Below are 17,470 nucleotides of genomic sequence, written 5' to 3' on the forward strand. Positions count from 1 at the left end.
CTATTCAGACCATTTATATTCAAAAACACAAACTTAGGATGTCATTACAGACTTCCACCAGGTGGCAATAGCTCAGGCCTTTAATCCCAGCACTGGGGAGGCAGAGGCATGCGGACCTCTGAATCTGAGGTCAGCCTGGTCTACAAAGAAAGTTCCAGGACAGCCAAAGCTACACAGAGAAACCCTGTCTTAAAAAAAAAAAAAAAAAAAAAAAACCAACTAAATAAACAAAAAAGAAAAACTTCCAACTTAAAATGAGTACAAGTCCTAAATGACTTTGAGTTCTCCATCAAGATAATGAGGTCAAATATATTCCATGTCACCATGAGGCTCTGTCACTTCAACATCTACATAAAATATAGATATTAAACAGTAAATTATCTGTCAATAAATCAAGACGTTGTAAGTACAAAGAATAAAATAAATTGACAAACAACTACTTTAGAAACCACCACCATGCTCAAAAGGTTACTCTTTTTCTTTTTACCTTCACTACAAAATGACTTGTCAGCACCTGAGAACCGCACAGTCTCCTTTATAATTTTCTCAATTTTACAATATTCACACATTGCCATTACATTATTGATTTTCTTATATTCATCAGAACAATTCTTGCCACAGAACTGAAACATTTTACCCTGTAAAGAAACATAGATTAGTAATTAGACATTTGGTTTATGTTATGGAAATTTTCATCCATTTTACTTAAAAAATGAAGGATATGTAGTTGGTCATGTGGCACATGTCTGTAATCCCAGCAATTAGTAGGCACAGACTGTTAGATCTCTCTAAGTTTATAGCCAGCCTGTCTACATACTGAGCTCAGGCCAGCCAGAGCTACACAGTAAGTTGATCTCAAAGAATGAAAACAAAACCAAAAAGTGCAATTTTGAGACAGGAAATTAAAAATACATTTACAGACAGAACCATTTATACTCAAACTCTTTATTATGTGTACTTTGCTGTTTTATTTCCTTTGTATTTTGTAAAAAGAGGTTGTCAGTGAGTAGCCACAGTTGATTTTAAACTCACAATCCTCCCACCTTAGCCTCCTGTGTGCATAGGCATCCATAGCAGCTATGAGTCCACACCTACCTTGTAGTCAAGAAGCTCTGGTTTTGTGGCAAAAAGACGATTACAGTGTTGACACCTAAGCTTCACCACACTTCGTGCAAACCCAACATGCTGGGACTGGGCAGCCAGCCGCTGGAGACCAGCTGCAGCAGAGCTGCTGATGGAGGTGGGAGATACAGCAGGGGTATTCCCTCCACCTGCAGACACTGCTGAACCTGTGGGGATGCTCACAATTACTTGGCCCTGAGACAAGGGCACTACTGAAGAATTCATTCCAGTTGGTTTGTTGAACAAATTCTGAAAAAGTAAAACAATAAGAATACGTCTATTTAACCACTTGCTCAAAAAGTAAGAAGTATGCCCTATGTATGCCACGCAAGTTTCTAGTAATGCAACAGGCTAGGTTCCTTGGCTTTGAACACCTTAAAAGTGAAAAGACAACTCTCACATGGAAAAACAGTCAATAATCCTCAAAACTACTACTCTCCCAATAGAGTCATTTAATTTTATGGAGGACAGTGATGTGACTTTACAGGCTGAACTAATAATCTAAGCTGAAAAGCTGTAATAGAAACAGACAATCCTGGTACAGTATGCTTGTATTACTACAATAGATGATGCACTGACTGAAGAAGAGGAAGATTCCCGAAGTCCTACCTGGAAAGCTACCACACAACTGTAGCTGCAGAAGTTGCGTATACTTCCATCTGACATGGCTAGATGATACTGAGGGATTGCTGAGGTTTTACAACTGTTACACTGAACTTGTACACCTTAGCAAATGAAAGTAAAAGCTAATGAGTCACACATGAACCTATGAGGAATTAAGTATCATAGACAAAAATTCAATTTTCAGGTTAAGCTATAGGAACTGAAGCTAACCTCAATCATGCCACATCTTTCAAAAACTAACTGAACATTTAAAAAGTTTTAAATTTTAAATAGTCATAATCTACCTGGAATTACAAAATAAATGGATCTTGAAATATATTGGATGTGGATAAAGAAGATACAATAAAGAGGGTATCTGTAATCCATTCAGTAAGGGGGTTGGATAAATGGGTAAGCAAATAAGTAAGGTAACAGGTAATATTTTACAATAAAAATGTGAAATACTTGCCCTAAAAAAAATCAACTAAATTTAGACAAAAATTTGGGCCAGCAAAAAAGTAGTAACTAATTTTCCAACTATTACATTTTATAGTTTATGAAAGCAGTATTACCTGCGGAAGTAACCATTTTAACTCTGTAAGCAGATAAGCAATTAACAGAACAGAAAAGTTCTGTCTTCCCCAAGCTATTGGTATTCTCAATCATTTCTGCTGAGGATCTCAATGATTTGCAAAGCGCACATGGTGTTATTTTGGCTGATTTCTATTAACAGAATAAAACAACATTCATTTTTACTAAATTCATAAAGCATAATTCTTTGAAATGTTTAAACTTAACTCTGTTGAAATAGTATTACTTTATATGTGTGGTGCTAGGAATCAATCCCGGGGCCCTGCATGGTGCATTTTCCCCCCTTACTTATGAAGTCTTTTAAATCAGTAGTGCTCAAACGATCATCATTACAATCCTCAGTAATAAGTTCCACAAAGGGAACCTGTATGTTATTCTAAAATTCTGAGTTTGTTTACTACATATGTATGCATACAAAAGTAAAAAGTGTTTCACAGAGCAACACACATCATGGAAACATATGTTATACTTTCATATCTCTACTGTATTTCATTAGAAAAGTGTTAGTCATAACCTAGCAATTAATTTAAGGTCTGATAATTGATGATTAGCATTATTTTTAAAAAGGTGTTTTATGCATTAATACAATGCCTCTTTTATATCAACTGAAAAGTGTAAAAGACTTCCTACAAAAGGTACTATTTAATGAAGTTTCCACGTAAGCAAATCAAACTTTTTTTAAAAGACTCAATATCAATCCTCTCCATCAAATAACAACGCATACTGTAAGCTGCAAGATGGAAGCAGATCTGGTAATCAGGGTGACAGAGTACTCAACAGAAAATAATAGTCAATACTATTACCCCATCACAAACTTAAAGAGAACACTGTTCAAGCAATAACTAAGACTTTTAACATCTCTTTCCCCTCCTATGGTAAATTGAAAACTTGATACTAAAATGGATGTACAGTAACATATACCAGATTGGGAATATCTAATTCCCAGACCAAAACTGCAAACCAAAACAATTAAAAGACTTGGATGAAAATTCATCTTTGTACAACTTTTGCTGACACACCTGCTCCTACCAACTGTGCTTTTTTCTTTGTTGTATACAGTACCTCCTAATACTTCCATCACACCATCTTTTTCTACTCACTTATTAATATATCAGAAACATGTCTTCCACAAAAGAGTTATTGAATTCAATGTTTGTTTGAATAAATTAAGAAGAAAAATGGCAGCAATAACCATCTACAACGCGCCAGGCTCTGTATTCGTGTTTTTGCTCCTACTTTACACGGTCCTGAACACACTCTACTCTTCATAGCCATTAACAGGTAAAAAGCAAAAACAAACAAACCCACAACAACCTAGAATCCCTGTTTCCTAAGCCTATGTTTTCTGGGTATAAAACTGTCCATGAACATACTGTTTTGGTCTTAACTATCATATTAAAATTCTTCCATTAGGTGTTTTTGTTGTTAAGAGAAAGGTGTCGGTGTTTTTGCTTTGAAGACTATGTAGCTCTAAATGGCTTCAAACTCATTATGTAAACTAAATTGGACTCAAATTCAGATCTGTCTTCCCATAACTCCCAAATACTGAGGACTAAAGGAGTGTACCACCACTCCTGGCCTGAATTTTTGGAAGAATAGGTGGTGAGGAATATTAAATTCTCCCTAACCTGGCATGTTTCAACAGCTAAGAAGTAGGTACTTCCAAAATTAAAATTTACATTCATTCTAAAAGTAAGACATTTTATTCTAATTCTCCCTTTAGTGCCTGATACAGAATCAGGAAAAGAAATAGATCTACAACAGGGCAGGATCTATATTAGTGTTTTTGCTCCTACTTTACATAATCCCGAACACACTCTAGTTCTGAAAATATTAAATTTCTTCATTTGTGAGAAAAACACAAATATGTATTATATAATAAAGCTGAACCCCTTCAACAATTATACATTAGATTTAAAGTGAAATTGCCTACAATTTTAAAAATAATTCAAAGTTGAATTTATACAGTGAGTAGCAGGCCACCCAGTGGTACATAGTTAAAGCGTAATTCCAAAACAAAGCAAAAATATACTTCCCCCCAAAAACCTAACTGCACTATGCACTAATGTTGGTGAACTGCATACAACTGAAGCCACAGGTTGGGCAGTGGCAGTGCACACCTTTAATCCCAGCACTCGGGAGGCAAAGACATGCAGATCTCTGTGAATGAGGCCAACCTGGTCTACAGAGTGAATTTCAGGACAGGCTCCAAAGCTACAGAAAAACCCTGTCTCAAAAAACAAACAAACAAAACAAAAACAGGAAGCCACTGTAAAATACCATTACAACAATGGCTATAAAACTAATATTTGACCAAAATTTACTGGTAAAATATGAAACAAAACTCAAAACAGCATAAAAGATCCATATCATAGAATGTATCCAGTTTATTCTCTGCAAATTGCTAACTCACAAATAAATAACCCTCATTTATTTTATTTCATGAAGAAAATTCTTTCAGCACTCAGGAGGCAGAAGCAGGTGGATCTCTGAGTTTGAGGTCAGCCTAGTCTACAGAGTGAGTTCGAGGACAGACAGGGCTACACAGAGAAACGCTGTCTTGAAATGCCCCCCCCCCCAAAAAAACCCACCAACTTCTAAAAACCTCTTCACTTTACTAAGACTTTTATTTTCTGGTTTACAACTGTAATTATATGGTTCCCCATTTGCAAGAAAATATATATTGTGATTACACACACAAACATGTGCAATCTGGACCTTTCTGTAAAAGAATAAGTATTTATATATAAAGCAAAATATATTTATAGATCAGAAGGCAATACACTAAAAGGTTAAGACTGGTTATCCTTAGGAGTCATATTTCTGCTTTATGTTTGAGTTATTAAAAATTACTATTCAAAAATACAAATCACATCTGAAATAAAAGCCACATCCTAGCCAGGCATAGTAAATGCAGATAACTCCTGCACTTGATAGGCTGAGATAAGAGGGCTACAAGTAATATGGACTGGACCATATAATAAACTCCAAAGAAACATGGCGGCATAATAAGACCCTGTCAACAAAACAAAGTCATACCCTATTCATATTCATTCTTTTCATTTGTTCAGACAGGGTTTCTTTGGGTAAAGGGCTGTGTCCTGAAACTTGCCAGGTAGATGAGGCTAGCCTCAAACTCACAGATCTGTCTGTCTCTGCCTTTTGAGTGCTTGGACTAAAGGCATGATCCATGACTGATCAGCTGAAAAATAAATTTCTTAATGCATTTACAGAAATTGGGACTACAGAACTCTATTTCAGAAAATTTAAAATATATTCACTTGGCAAAAACTACTTACATGTAAAATCTTAACCAAATACTTATTATTTTAAACAAATGTTTCAAAAATAATTTCTAGCCAAAGGTAAACTCCCCTGAAATGAAAAAAGATGTTAAAATTCAGTATGATCAAATACCTGCTTGTATGAGGTGACACACATTGAACTACAAAACTTCTTAGACTGTCCCTCGATCTGAAGCACATGGTACTGTCCAGATCCACTGTAACAGTAACCACCACAGTTCTCACAACAGTTCATAGTGAGGTTGTTAGCAGAGCGAAATTTAGAGAAGCAGGCATCACTGCAAAGTTTGTGGACCACATTCTGGTAATTAACTTCATGTCGAATCTAAAAATTATAAAATAACACCAAAACAACAAACACAGAAAATAAAACATTGTTCTTTAGACAAGCAATACACTTATTCCCCCAAGCAGAGTACAAAGGTAACTTACAACAGCGTTCTTCTGACACATGCTGCATTTGGTTGAAATGCTATTTGTATTTATGGTAACAATGGGTTTTTTTTTCAGTTCATATGTTGACAAGCATGACTGACTGCAAAAATCCTTACTGGTGGTGCTATTTTCAAACTGCGCACTGATCACATCCTTTGGATTTAAAATATCTCTAAAATGATAACAAAGATAAAATTTAAGTCACAGGATATTACATTTACTCCCTTTTGTTTGTTAAAGCAACCAAACAAAAACAGGCTTATAAGAAAGGGAAAGGACACTGAACCTTTTTTTTTTTAATTAAACTATTTTTATTTTAATGTTGTATGTATGTGGTTTTGCCTACATGTATTCCTGTGCATCACTTGGGGTTCTGCTGTGTTCAGGAACCAGAAATGGGAATTAAATCCCTGAAACTGAAATTACAGATGGCTGTAAGCCACCATGTAGGTGCTGGGAATCAACGTTGGGTTCTCTGAAAGAATAGTCACTGTGCTTAATCACTGAGTTATCTATCTAGCCCCCAGGTGCATTATATTTAAATCTGTATAGTTATATCTGTAAATGTGTGGTATATATGTGCAGTTTGTATGTATGTGTGCAGGCAGATACATGTGCACACGGGGAGCAGGACCTTATGTCAATGTTTGGTGTCTTCTTCGGTCCCTCTCCTCTTACTTTCTCAACTTGGAACTCACTGTCTGACCAGTGAGCTGTACAGATAGAACAGCCTCTCTCCACCTCCACTCCACTCCTTCCTGCAGCACTAGGGTTAGAAAACCTTGCTGCCCAAATGGCTTTTCCTTGGCTGGGGATCCAGACAACATTCCTCAGCCCTAGAATTTAAACTGTGATGTTTGAGTTCTCCTCAATAAATTTACAGGTCTTTGAGTGCTTTCTAACATAGGTAACTAACTTACCACTTACTACATACAACTGCCATAACAATGCTTTTTAAATTAAAAAATACATTGAATGGAGCCATGCATAATGCTAACTCAGAAGGCTGAGGCAGGAAGATCACACACAAAGAGTCTGGCTCTGAGAACCAGACTGGATGAATAGAGGAGGGGGGTATTCACTGTAGATGAGCCTGAAGATTTTAATTTTCTTCTTGAAAATCATGTGTATTTCCAAAGTATTCAATAAAAATAATTACATATGAAATTCTTTCAAACCATTATGTGTGGGATTGTGTGTGTGTGTGTGTGTGTGTGTATTATTATGCCATTTGCCTTTTTTTCTTCTTAATTTTTTGTAGCTGTATACTCATGAGTGTGCAGTAAAATGTTGAACTCAGAGGTCAATTTATAGGTTCCAGCTAATGAATTCAGGTCCTCAGTCTTTAGAGCCAATACCTTCACTCACTGAGCCATCTTGCCAACCTCTAAGACAGAATCTTTCACTGAACCTGGAACTCACATATTCAGTTAGCCTGGTAGCTCACTGAACTAAAGAGATCTAGTCTCTGTCTTCTCAGTGTTGGAGATTTGAACTCAGGTCAAGCAATCAGTTATACAAATAAGCTATTTACCCAGCCCTATGTGATACAGAGTTAAGCATGGTTACATAAAATCTAGATGTACACATCTAAAAAATTTAGTATATAAGCATTCGTAATGAAGATAAGAATGAATTTCTAATGATTAGGATTTTTACCACTCCAACATATATCAAGGTATAGAAGAAACATTTTTCATTGATCTCAACTTTACTAACCAATTAAATTGTATCCTATGGTAGAACAAGGGGAAATAATCACAGTTCTATTGGCATATATTCAGAAAGCTACAGAAAATTCAGAAACAGGATGGGCGGTAGTGGCACCACCTTTAATCCCAGCACTTGGGAAGCAGAGGCAGGTGGATCTCTGTGAATTAGAGGCAAGTCTGATCTACAGAGGGAGTTCCAGGACAACCTCCAAAGTTACAGAGAAAGCCTTTCTCAAAAAACCAAAAAAATAGAAAGAGCAAAGAAAATTCAGAAACAATTCTATGAATATCATAAATGTGTGACAAACTATATTCCAAACTACTTAATGTAATGTATACATGATTTTAAATCAATTTTAAAAAATTTTTGGTTCCTCTTCTTAAAGAAAACTAAACGTTAAATGATATAAAAATATATTCAGGATGATAAGCCTAAGAGTACAATAGTGGCACACAAACATTGGTGGTAGCCAGCAGCTCTCTAATTGGACTAAAGGCCTGCTCAACAAGGAGGAAAGCATATCTGGAACTGGAAACCTAGCCAACTACCATGGCCTAGTGAAGTCATGGATCTCAGGTGAGAACCTACACTTCCCACTTTACTAAACTAGCACAATCCCTAGCTACATTCTAAATAGTCACCATTGTACCAACAATTAAGTTTAGTTTTTACTCTTTATCAAAGAAACTTCTCTTTGCAATGGACAAAGGCCATTAGATAAACCAAAACTGATCAAAATATAGAGAATAAGAGACTGAGTGGTGTCCAGTACCAACTAATACATCTACAACACAGAGATCTTTGCAAAATAGGGGTCATTACGGCTCCCAGGACTATGTACATTAATACAGGGAAAGAGCAAGGAAGGTCAAGTGTCAAATAGGAAATTAAAGTTTTTCTGTCCGTGGAAAAGGATAAAGTTTTAAAAATATGGGGAAAATATTGAAATGGAAAAGGATAAAAATAAAGAAAATGAATTAATGAGGAAGTAAACAGAATGGTTAGTAAAAACTGGAAATCTTGATGTATAAGGCAAAAACCAAACATCATAGTTTAACTACTATTTTTCATATTCTTTTAAATTTTATTTTTATATTACGTATAGAAACATTAGCCTCTGTGTATGTATATGCACCATGTGTGTGCCTGGTGCCTGAGGAGGCCAGAAGGCAGCAATGGTTCCCTGGAACTGGAATTACAAATAGTTATGTGGGTCCTGAGAATTACAGCTGGGTCCTCTGCAAAAGTAGTAAGTGCTCACTACTGGTAAAGTCACCATTCCAGACTAACCCTCAATTATTTCTGACTTGTAGGGGAAAAAAAAAAAAAATCTGTCTTCAGATAGATCAGTAACAACCACTAAAGGACAGAGAAATATGATGAATGCAGATGAAATTAACATGCATGAAAAAAAATGTTAAAGAAATCCAAATGGTGTGGCTGAGAAGACAATTCCATCAGGAAAAAGGCTAACCCTGAAAGCTAAGAACCTAAGTTCAATGCCCAGAATCCAAATAAAAAGCCAAGTGTGGTAGAGAATACGTAACGCCAATGCAGAATAGTCCAGACAGGAAGATATCTGGGAGACAGAGTATCATATGGCAAATGTTAGTTAGCTTAGAGTAATTGGTAAGCTCCAGGTCAATTAGTCAATGACATCCTGTCTTTTTTTTTTTTTTTTCTAAACTTTATTTTATATGTATTAGTATGAAGGTATCAGATCCCCTGGAGTAAGGTGCCATGTAGGTTCTGGGAATTGAACTTGTGCCCTCTGGAGGAGCAGCCAGTGCTCTTAACCTCTGAGCCATCTCTCCATCTCCATGACATTCTGTCTTAAAGAAAGCATACACTATTCCTGAGGATGACACTCAAAATTATCCTCTGCCCTTCATATTCATGTGTATACCAGTAAATGTACACATGCACACACAAACACATACTAACACACACATATATGTACACACACACACACACACACACAGACACCTGTACACCTGTGCATATAATACATGGCCTGCCCTATCTGCACATACACAAAAATATATACATGGAAAGGAGACACATTTCTGTGCATTTCTGAGAGTTTTCTATGGTAATTTTAAAAATAAGTGAAAAAACTTTAAAGAAGTAGCTATAGTTATCATGAAAGAATCACTGACACCTTAGGAACTATTGGTCCCTAAAATGATTAAGGATGTGTAAGTTGTTATTACATCAATCAAATTATTTCATAATAAAAAAACAGCAAAAAAGAAAGGAAAAATATAAAAGGTAAAATAATTATAGTTTTCAATCTAACTCAATCATAGAATTTCAAAATGCCTATACTAGAATATAAAAGCTTAGACATAATACAGCTAAGTATTCATATTTAAAACCACATGTTATAACCAAAGCAGAAAAAATAAAAAACTCTACTTTGGGTAAATTAATTTTGAGGGTAATAGTATCTGAAAGTCAATTTAATAATTAGTTTAATAAGATGTAGCTGTAATTATAATAGCTTTTCTCTGAACTTAAGGTCACAATATAATTCAGTCAATAATATTAGTTATCTACTAGAAAGACTAAATAGTAGTAAGGCCAACAAAGTATACACCTCTATGCTATTTCTATTTAACACTAACAGGTAATAAAGTATATTTACTACATAGAATACAATGCTTTAAAGTATATCTTTATGATCAAATGGCTAAAGTTACTTAATACAATTTACCTCGGTTGTCATTTTGTTATAAGAATACTTTATATAAACTCAGAATTTGGTGTGTGTGGGGGTGTTTTTTGTTTGTTTGTTTTATTTTCCCCACAACCATTTCATTGTGTAGTCCTGGCTGTCCTGAAGCTTTCTCTAGACCAAGCTGGCCTCAAACCCAGGGATCCACCTGCTTCTGCTTCCCAAGTGCTGGGATTAAAGGAGTGTAGCACTACCCCTGGCTTTTGAACTCATAACTTTAAAATAGACTAGCTATGGAGACTATGTTTTACAACAGATTACCTGAATTTATTCCTCATATTACAAATCACTGAAACATTAAGGAACCACCAATAACATTAAGTAAATTTTAACTATGAACAAAACTAGATGAAATTTCCTAACCTACCTAAACAAGGTATTTGGCTCTAGATCATTTTCAGCCACATACAAACATTAGAGACGTTCACCACACACAACTATAATACCACTGAACAACTGCTCCAAACTGAATGCACCATTTTCTTAAATGAATAGTACCACAAATGTTTCGACTTTCCCGTAATTTTTGGACTTTGGAATGTACATACAGATATTATTGATTAAGCATCCCTGATCTGAAAATCTTGGAATGTTAAAACCATAAAATTTCTGAGTATGTTTTATTACTCAAAAAGTTTTGAATGCTGGGTTTTTCTATTCATGCTTCTCAAACTGAATACCCTTTTTTAAAAAAAGAAAAAAGATCACAGACTGGAGAGATGGCTCAGAGGTTAGGAGCACTGGAGACTTTCCAGAGGTCCTGAGTTCAATTCCAAGCAACCACATGGTGGCTCACAACCATCTATAATGAGATCTGGTGCCCTCTTCTGGAATGCAGGAATTCATGTAGTCAGAACACTGTATACAAAATAAATAAAAATCTTTAAAAAAAAAAAAAATCACAAAACAAACAAAATCTGTGAGGTTTGTTATCTTAAGGAATGGCAAGATTTAAAAAAAAAAAATCAGAAATTCCAAAGGAACTAAAATCTACATTGAGATACATAAAATACATTAAAACTGCAATGGTACCAAATAATACAATCAAATTTAACTTCTCAGTTATCCCTGAGATGTGAACAATAAATGTGCACAGAGACTGGGGAGATAGCACAGTGGTTAATAGCACTTGGTTGCTCTTCCAGAGAACCTGGGTTCAATTCCCAGCATCCACATGGCAGCTCACAATGATCTGTATCTGCACTTACACATTCTCTTCTGACTTCTGAGGGCACCAAGCACACATGTGGTATACAGGATATATATGCAGGGGAGAGAGGGAGAGAGGGAGGGAGGAAGGGAGGAAGGGAAGAAGGGAGGGAGGAAGGGAGGAAGAGAAGAAGGGAGGGAGGGAGGGAGGGAGGGAGGGAGGGAGGGAGGGAGGGAGGGAGGAAGGAAGGAAGGAAGGAATATAAAATAAAAACTTAAAAGGGGCTGGAGAAATGGCTGAGTTTGGAAGCACTAACTGCTCTCCCAGAGGTCCTCAGTTCATTTTCCAGAAACCACATGGTGGCTCACAATCATCTGTAATGAGGTATAAATAATAAATAAATCATTAAAAGAATAAAAATTTAAAAGAGATTTGCACCAACATAAACTCAAATTTCTGTTAAGTCTCTGGTCTAATTCAGAAGACAAAGGAGTGAGCAGGTGTAATACACTGCAGTTTGAAAGGCCATGAGGTTTCAAAACACCAAAAAAGTGTCATTCCTCTTTCCATTCTTTTTGTTTTCATTTTTTGAGACACACACTCTCTATGTAGCCCTAGCTGTCCTTTAACACACAGAGTCCATCTTCCTCTACTGAAGGTGCCATTACATCCAGCTTCTTTTTTTTTCTGAGTTGCTCTAGTAAACATTTACTGTATCGATTATAAAATCTAGAAGGGTAATCTTAGTATTCCTCAAAAACATCAAGATGATTTTAATTAAATCATAGTTAGTAAGCCTTTTTGTTATTTAACATTGCAATAGTACTTTTAATGGTTCAGATACTGGAGAGAGTGTGTATGAATATGTCATTTAAGGTTAGACAAAATTTAAATATATTTCAACTATAACAGATAGGAAACCTAACTTTAAATATCTGTTGCACCTAGGACCTATTGTCAACAACTGCAAAATAAAATGCTGTGGTGCTAGAATACTAAAATGTAAGGAAGCTTACTTAACTAATGAAAGGAAAGGGTTAATTTCAAAATCACTTGTTAATCTGGAAAAGAGTTGAGCACTTCCCACTCAGAATACTGAAATTAGCAACAACATAGTGGCACTAAATTATGTGGTATTTCTTTACAAAAAGAACCCACACCAAAGTAGAAACTCAAATGTAACATGTAAGAAACAAACACTAAGAGAAATAAACAGAAAAGGTAATTTAGAACTCTGCTATACTTTGAGCAACTTGAACATGTCTTCTTGGTAAGAAGAGGTGGCAGGCGGGCAGGTGGGACTGTGTATCCAGTGAGGCACAGTGTGGAGCAGAAAAGCTGTGTAGACCCTTTCCTCTGATAAGCAGTCTGCCCCTTCTGGAGGATTTTTTTACAACCGGAACAGGAAACTCGAACAGCTGTGGCTGGAACTGAAGGAAGCATTTTATTCATGCCAGGTGATGCCAGAGAAGGCTGAAAGCCAGTAGTCAACTGTGGAGCTTTAAAATAAAAATAAAAAAATAAAAATAAAAAAAAGAAGAGAACATTGAAAGGAAAACTTACTTTTTATTTTGCATTTCATGCATTGGTACTTTTCTAGAGCTAGTTTGGAACCTAGTATTAACTATGGAATATACAATGTAAAGGACTTATAATGAACAGAGAGAATAGCCTACTTTACTAACATAAGCAGAAATGACCGCTCATTCATGTTGGCCAGAATAAACATAATTCATTTATTCAGGGCTGATTCTTACCAAGAGGACTGCCACTGACTGAAAACACAGCACTAATTTTCAGTTCCCCCTCTTGAGTTTTTTGCTGTTGGCCATGATTATACTCCTTTAAAAAAGAAAAACAATGAATAAATACAGAGAAAAGAATAAATTCCTCAAGAACTCAAGACATTTTACTATTGCTGTATAGAAGTGGAAAATATTTACAGTATTAATATAAGAAATAATGAAATACAAAACAGTAAACAAAGTACAATTAATAAGAGCAAAAATGCTTGTAAACCCAAGTAAGGAGGGAAAAAGATGAATGTTAGCTACCCAAATGGCCTGATGTGCTGCTGGTTTCTAAATTATTTCTGAAATTCTTAATATTACAGTATTGTAAACATCTGTTTATTATAAAAGTAATACATAATCACAATAGAACATTTATTTAGAAATAAAGAAAAACCTTTTGCTCTCATTTCCATCACCTTAAAAGGGCTGCTTTGACTCTGTGGCATATTTCTTTCCAGTCTTTTCCCTTCCCTAGTCAAAGAAAAGTTTTGTTTCTTTGGAGTAATAATTATTCTAAATACTTTTTCTAATGAATTTATGTTCTGCTCATTTGAAATATTATATATTCTTGGATAATTATAAATGCATACCAGCATTTTTAAGACTTGAGTCCAAGAACCAGCAGTCTAGGTTGTCTGAGAATTCTAAAAGAACATTTAAAATACTGTATTATCTAAATGACTTAAAAGGAAAAATTTTAGTTATTTATTTTATATATATGAATTTTTGCCTAACATGAATGCCTGGTATCCATGGAGCTTACAAGAGTGCACTGGATCCCCTGAGACTAGAGTTACATATGGTTGTTAGCTCCACTATATAGGTGCTGGGAAATAAACCCGGATCCTCTGGAGGAGGAGCCCGTACTCTTAACCTAAGAGCCAAACTCTCCAGCCTTAAATGAGTTTTCAATACATGTAAACATTTTAAGTCATACATAGCCACCACACCAGAATTCCAGTATAAAATTTACTGGGCTACCCTTTGCCCATACAATTATACTGCTCACCTGTAACAGCATTAAGTAATAGTTGTTTTATAATTTTAAGATATTTATCACAACAAAGCTTGCAAAATAATATAGAGACCCATTCTTAGAATTCAGATTATCTCAGACATACTTCCCTTTTGGTGGTGGGTTAAACAATACGCTATACAAACTTAAGCAATATTGGGATTTATTATATATACATGACATATCAGATTAAACAGCTGAAACTGATATGAAATATGTACACCTGACTCAGGCAGAAAACAAAGAGTACCCAAATTATGACAGTATTTTAACACAGTATTTTTCTTTCGGTGTTTGTTTTTGAGGCAGGGTTTCACTGTACAGCTCTGAATGGCCTGGAACTTGCTAAATAGAGCAGATGAGGCCTGACTCTGACACCTCTGCCTCCTAATTATTGGGATTACAGGTAAGTACTACCACAAATAAGTAATACAGAATATTTCATAAAAGATGAAAATTTATGCAAAACTCCTTAGCTAATATAATAGTACCACAACTTCTTAAAAGGAGGATCTATATTACTCATTTTCTCTACCTTCTGCCTCAGGCTCTAATACAGAGATGCATGGCACTGCCATCTAATGGTAACAAATGTTGATCTACTTAATGTTTACATATATTCAGCACAGTCAGTGATTATGCAATAATGAATTATCTTTTTTTTTGCTTGGTTTTTTTCCCCCGAAACAGGGCTTCTCTGTATAACAACAGCCCAGGCCTCAAAGTCACAGATATCCAAATACCTCTGCCTTCTGAGTGCTGGGATTAAGGGCATGCACCATCATACCCCACTGATGCTGATGAATATCACTAATCAAGTAGAACTTCTCTGTGTAACAACAGCCCAGGCCTCAAAGTCACAGATATCCAAATACCTCTGCCTTCTGAGTGCTGGGATTAAAGGCATGCACCATCATACCCCACTGATGCTGATGAATATCACTAATCAAGTAGAATTACTAGGTTACAAGATCCATTTTAAAGGTTTTGAAACATTATGGGATTGTTTTTATCCAAACAAAACTGTGATTTGGGGGTTGGGGTTTTTGGGATATGGGAGGTTTTTTTGTTTTAGTTTTTCAAGACAAGGGTTCCCTATGTAGACCAGAATGTCCTCAAACTCAAAGATCCACCTGCTTCTGCCTCCCTAATGCTGGAACTAAAAGGTATACACCACCACACCTGGCTTTCAGACAAAGCTATCCTCCAATAATTTATAGGGGAGAAAATAAAGCCAATTAAAGGGTTTTTTTTTTCCTACTTGTTTTAATTTTCACCTACTTTTAATGTACACTTTCAAGTGCATTATGATATCACAATAGTATCCTCAGAAGTATTTCTTATCAACATTCCTTTTGAGTTAAATTCTTTTATGTACTAATGTTTCCATTTATGCCAAAATTTTGACAATCTTTACCTTTGTGATTTCTTCTATCTCTTACAAAGTTTTACTTCCATAACAAAATAATAAGGAAGTGGTTTCACTGATTATAACACAGTCCTTTAATCCAGGGATCAGCAAACTTTATCTGCAAAGGGCCAGATAGTAAATATTTTCGACTTTGCAAACCATATGGTCTGATCTCTAGAGTCATAACTGTCCAACTCTGCCCTGGTAGAGTAAAAGCACCCACAGAAAACATGTAAATAAATGAACATAGCAAAGTTCTGGTAAAACTTTATTTCTAAGAGCAGTGGCTGAAAAACAGACTTAATATGGTGGATTTGACAGTTTGGCAGTGCTGGCTTAGGTCCATTTGGGACTGGGAAATTTTCTGATGAAACAGAACATTTTTTTCTTCGTAACAGGATTAATACACCAAATCCTGAAATAATGTCTTTCATGGGCTATGCTGTTATCATTATCAGCCTATATCATTCTGGAATATACGATGTTTAATTGTTTACATGGTTTTCTGCTCAACCTCTCCAAATACCTTTGAAAGTATATATTTACAATATGTGTGTATGTGTAAACTTACTTATACCTCAAAACATCAGAACCTAATCACCACTATGTATCTTACTTAGGAATAATTGACACCATTAACACTTCTTATATAAAAAAAAAAAAAACTGGTCTCACCATTCATTTAAGTCATCTTTTATCTTACAACTACTTTTATTTTTACTTGTTATTAAGAATAGTGGATCTCAACTGGGAAACTGATCCATAACTATTACTATATTTTTATAATTATTATTTAACCTTCAATGCCATGAAACGATCACAGTTCTATTAACTCTCTCATAAAGTTGTTACTTTAGTTACCATTTCTATTATGTTCTCTTCTAATTTCATTTATAATATATTAGCATGTTTTGAGCCAAAATTCCAATAAAGTAAAAATGCTAAGATCAATAATCTCTATTATTTTAGTAATTACACAAGGATCTCATAATTTTATTTACAAACTCAGAATTTGATCTAGCAGTTATTTCCTTGCAACAATGAACAGAATATACCAAAAAAATGTATCATAAATTATGTCATATATCATTTGTCATATAATAAAGATACTGATGCTCAAAGTAACACTATTAGCGAAATGTACTTTTGTGGGGTGGAGGGGAGACACAGAGTTTCTCTGTGTAGCCTTGGCTGTCCCGGAACTTGTTCTGTAGACCAGGTTGGCCAGTAACTCACAGAAATCCTCCTGCTATGCCTCCCAAGTGCTAAGATTAAAGAAAAGCCACTGCCACTTTTCTTTTTAATACAAGATCTTAAGACAGGATGGACTGGAATTTATTATGAAAAGCAGGGGCTGCCCTTGAACTCACAGAGATCTGCCTGTCTCCAAGTATTAGGATTAGAAGCATGTACTATCACACCTTGCAGATATTTCTTTAAATACTGACTTAGCTTGACATGCTATGCATATATTTAAAATCATATTTCTAATACAAAATTTTTTATTCCAAAAATAATTAGTACCCATTGGTTCACATCAATGTTCTCCAATCAACTTTTCTTATTCTGTGGTGCCAATTCTCAAATTAATGAAA

At 35.3% G+C, this 17,470-nt stretch overlaps 1 protein-coding gene across 4 annotated transcripts in view; it reads right to left on the reverse strand.

Annotated features, from left to right (window-relative positions):
- LOC127225367 (zinc finger MYM-type protein 4) overlaps nt 1-17,470 on the reverse strand; it is a 101,898-nt gene that overhangs the window by 41,838 nt on the left and 42,590 nt on the right. For 3 of the 4 annotated variants that reach the window (XM_051188818.1, XM_051188817.1, XM_051188819.1), the window contains 8 exons: nt 13,414-13,498; nt 12,900-13,155; nt 6,054-6,228; nt 5,734-5,946; nt 2,298-2,448; nt 1,732-1,847; nt 1,096-1,371; nt 488-638 (listed from right to left, as the gene is read on the reverse strand). In XM_051188818.1, coding sequence (XP_051044775.1) covers nt 488-638; nt 1,096-1,371; nt 1,732-1,847; nt 2,298-2,448; nt 5,734-5,946; nt 6,054-6,228; nt 12,900-13,155; nt 13,414-13,498 — 1,423 coding nt within the window. The remainder of the gene's footprint in view (nt 1-487; nt 639-1,095; nt 1,372-1,731; nt 1,848-2,297; nt 2,449-5,733; nt 5,947-6,053; nt 6,229-12,899; nt 13,156-13,413; nt 13,499-17,470) is intronic. The other variant, XM_051188820.1, reaches the window with a different exon arrangement.

The sequence above is a fragment of the Phodopus roborovskii genome, unplaced genomic scaffold, assembly GCF_943737965.1.
Source record: "Phodopus roborovskii unplaced genomic scaffold, PHOROB, whole genome shotgun sequence".
Classification (NCBI taxonomy): domain Eukaryota; kingdom Metazoa; phylum Chordata; class Mammalia; order Rodentia; family Cricetidae; genus Phodopus; species Phodopus roborovskii.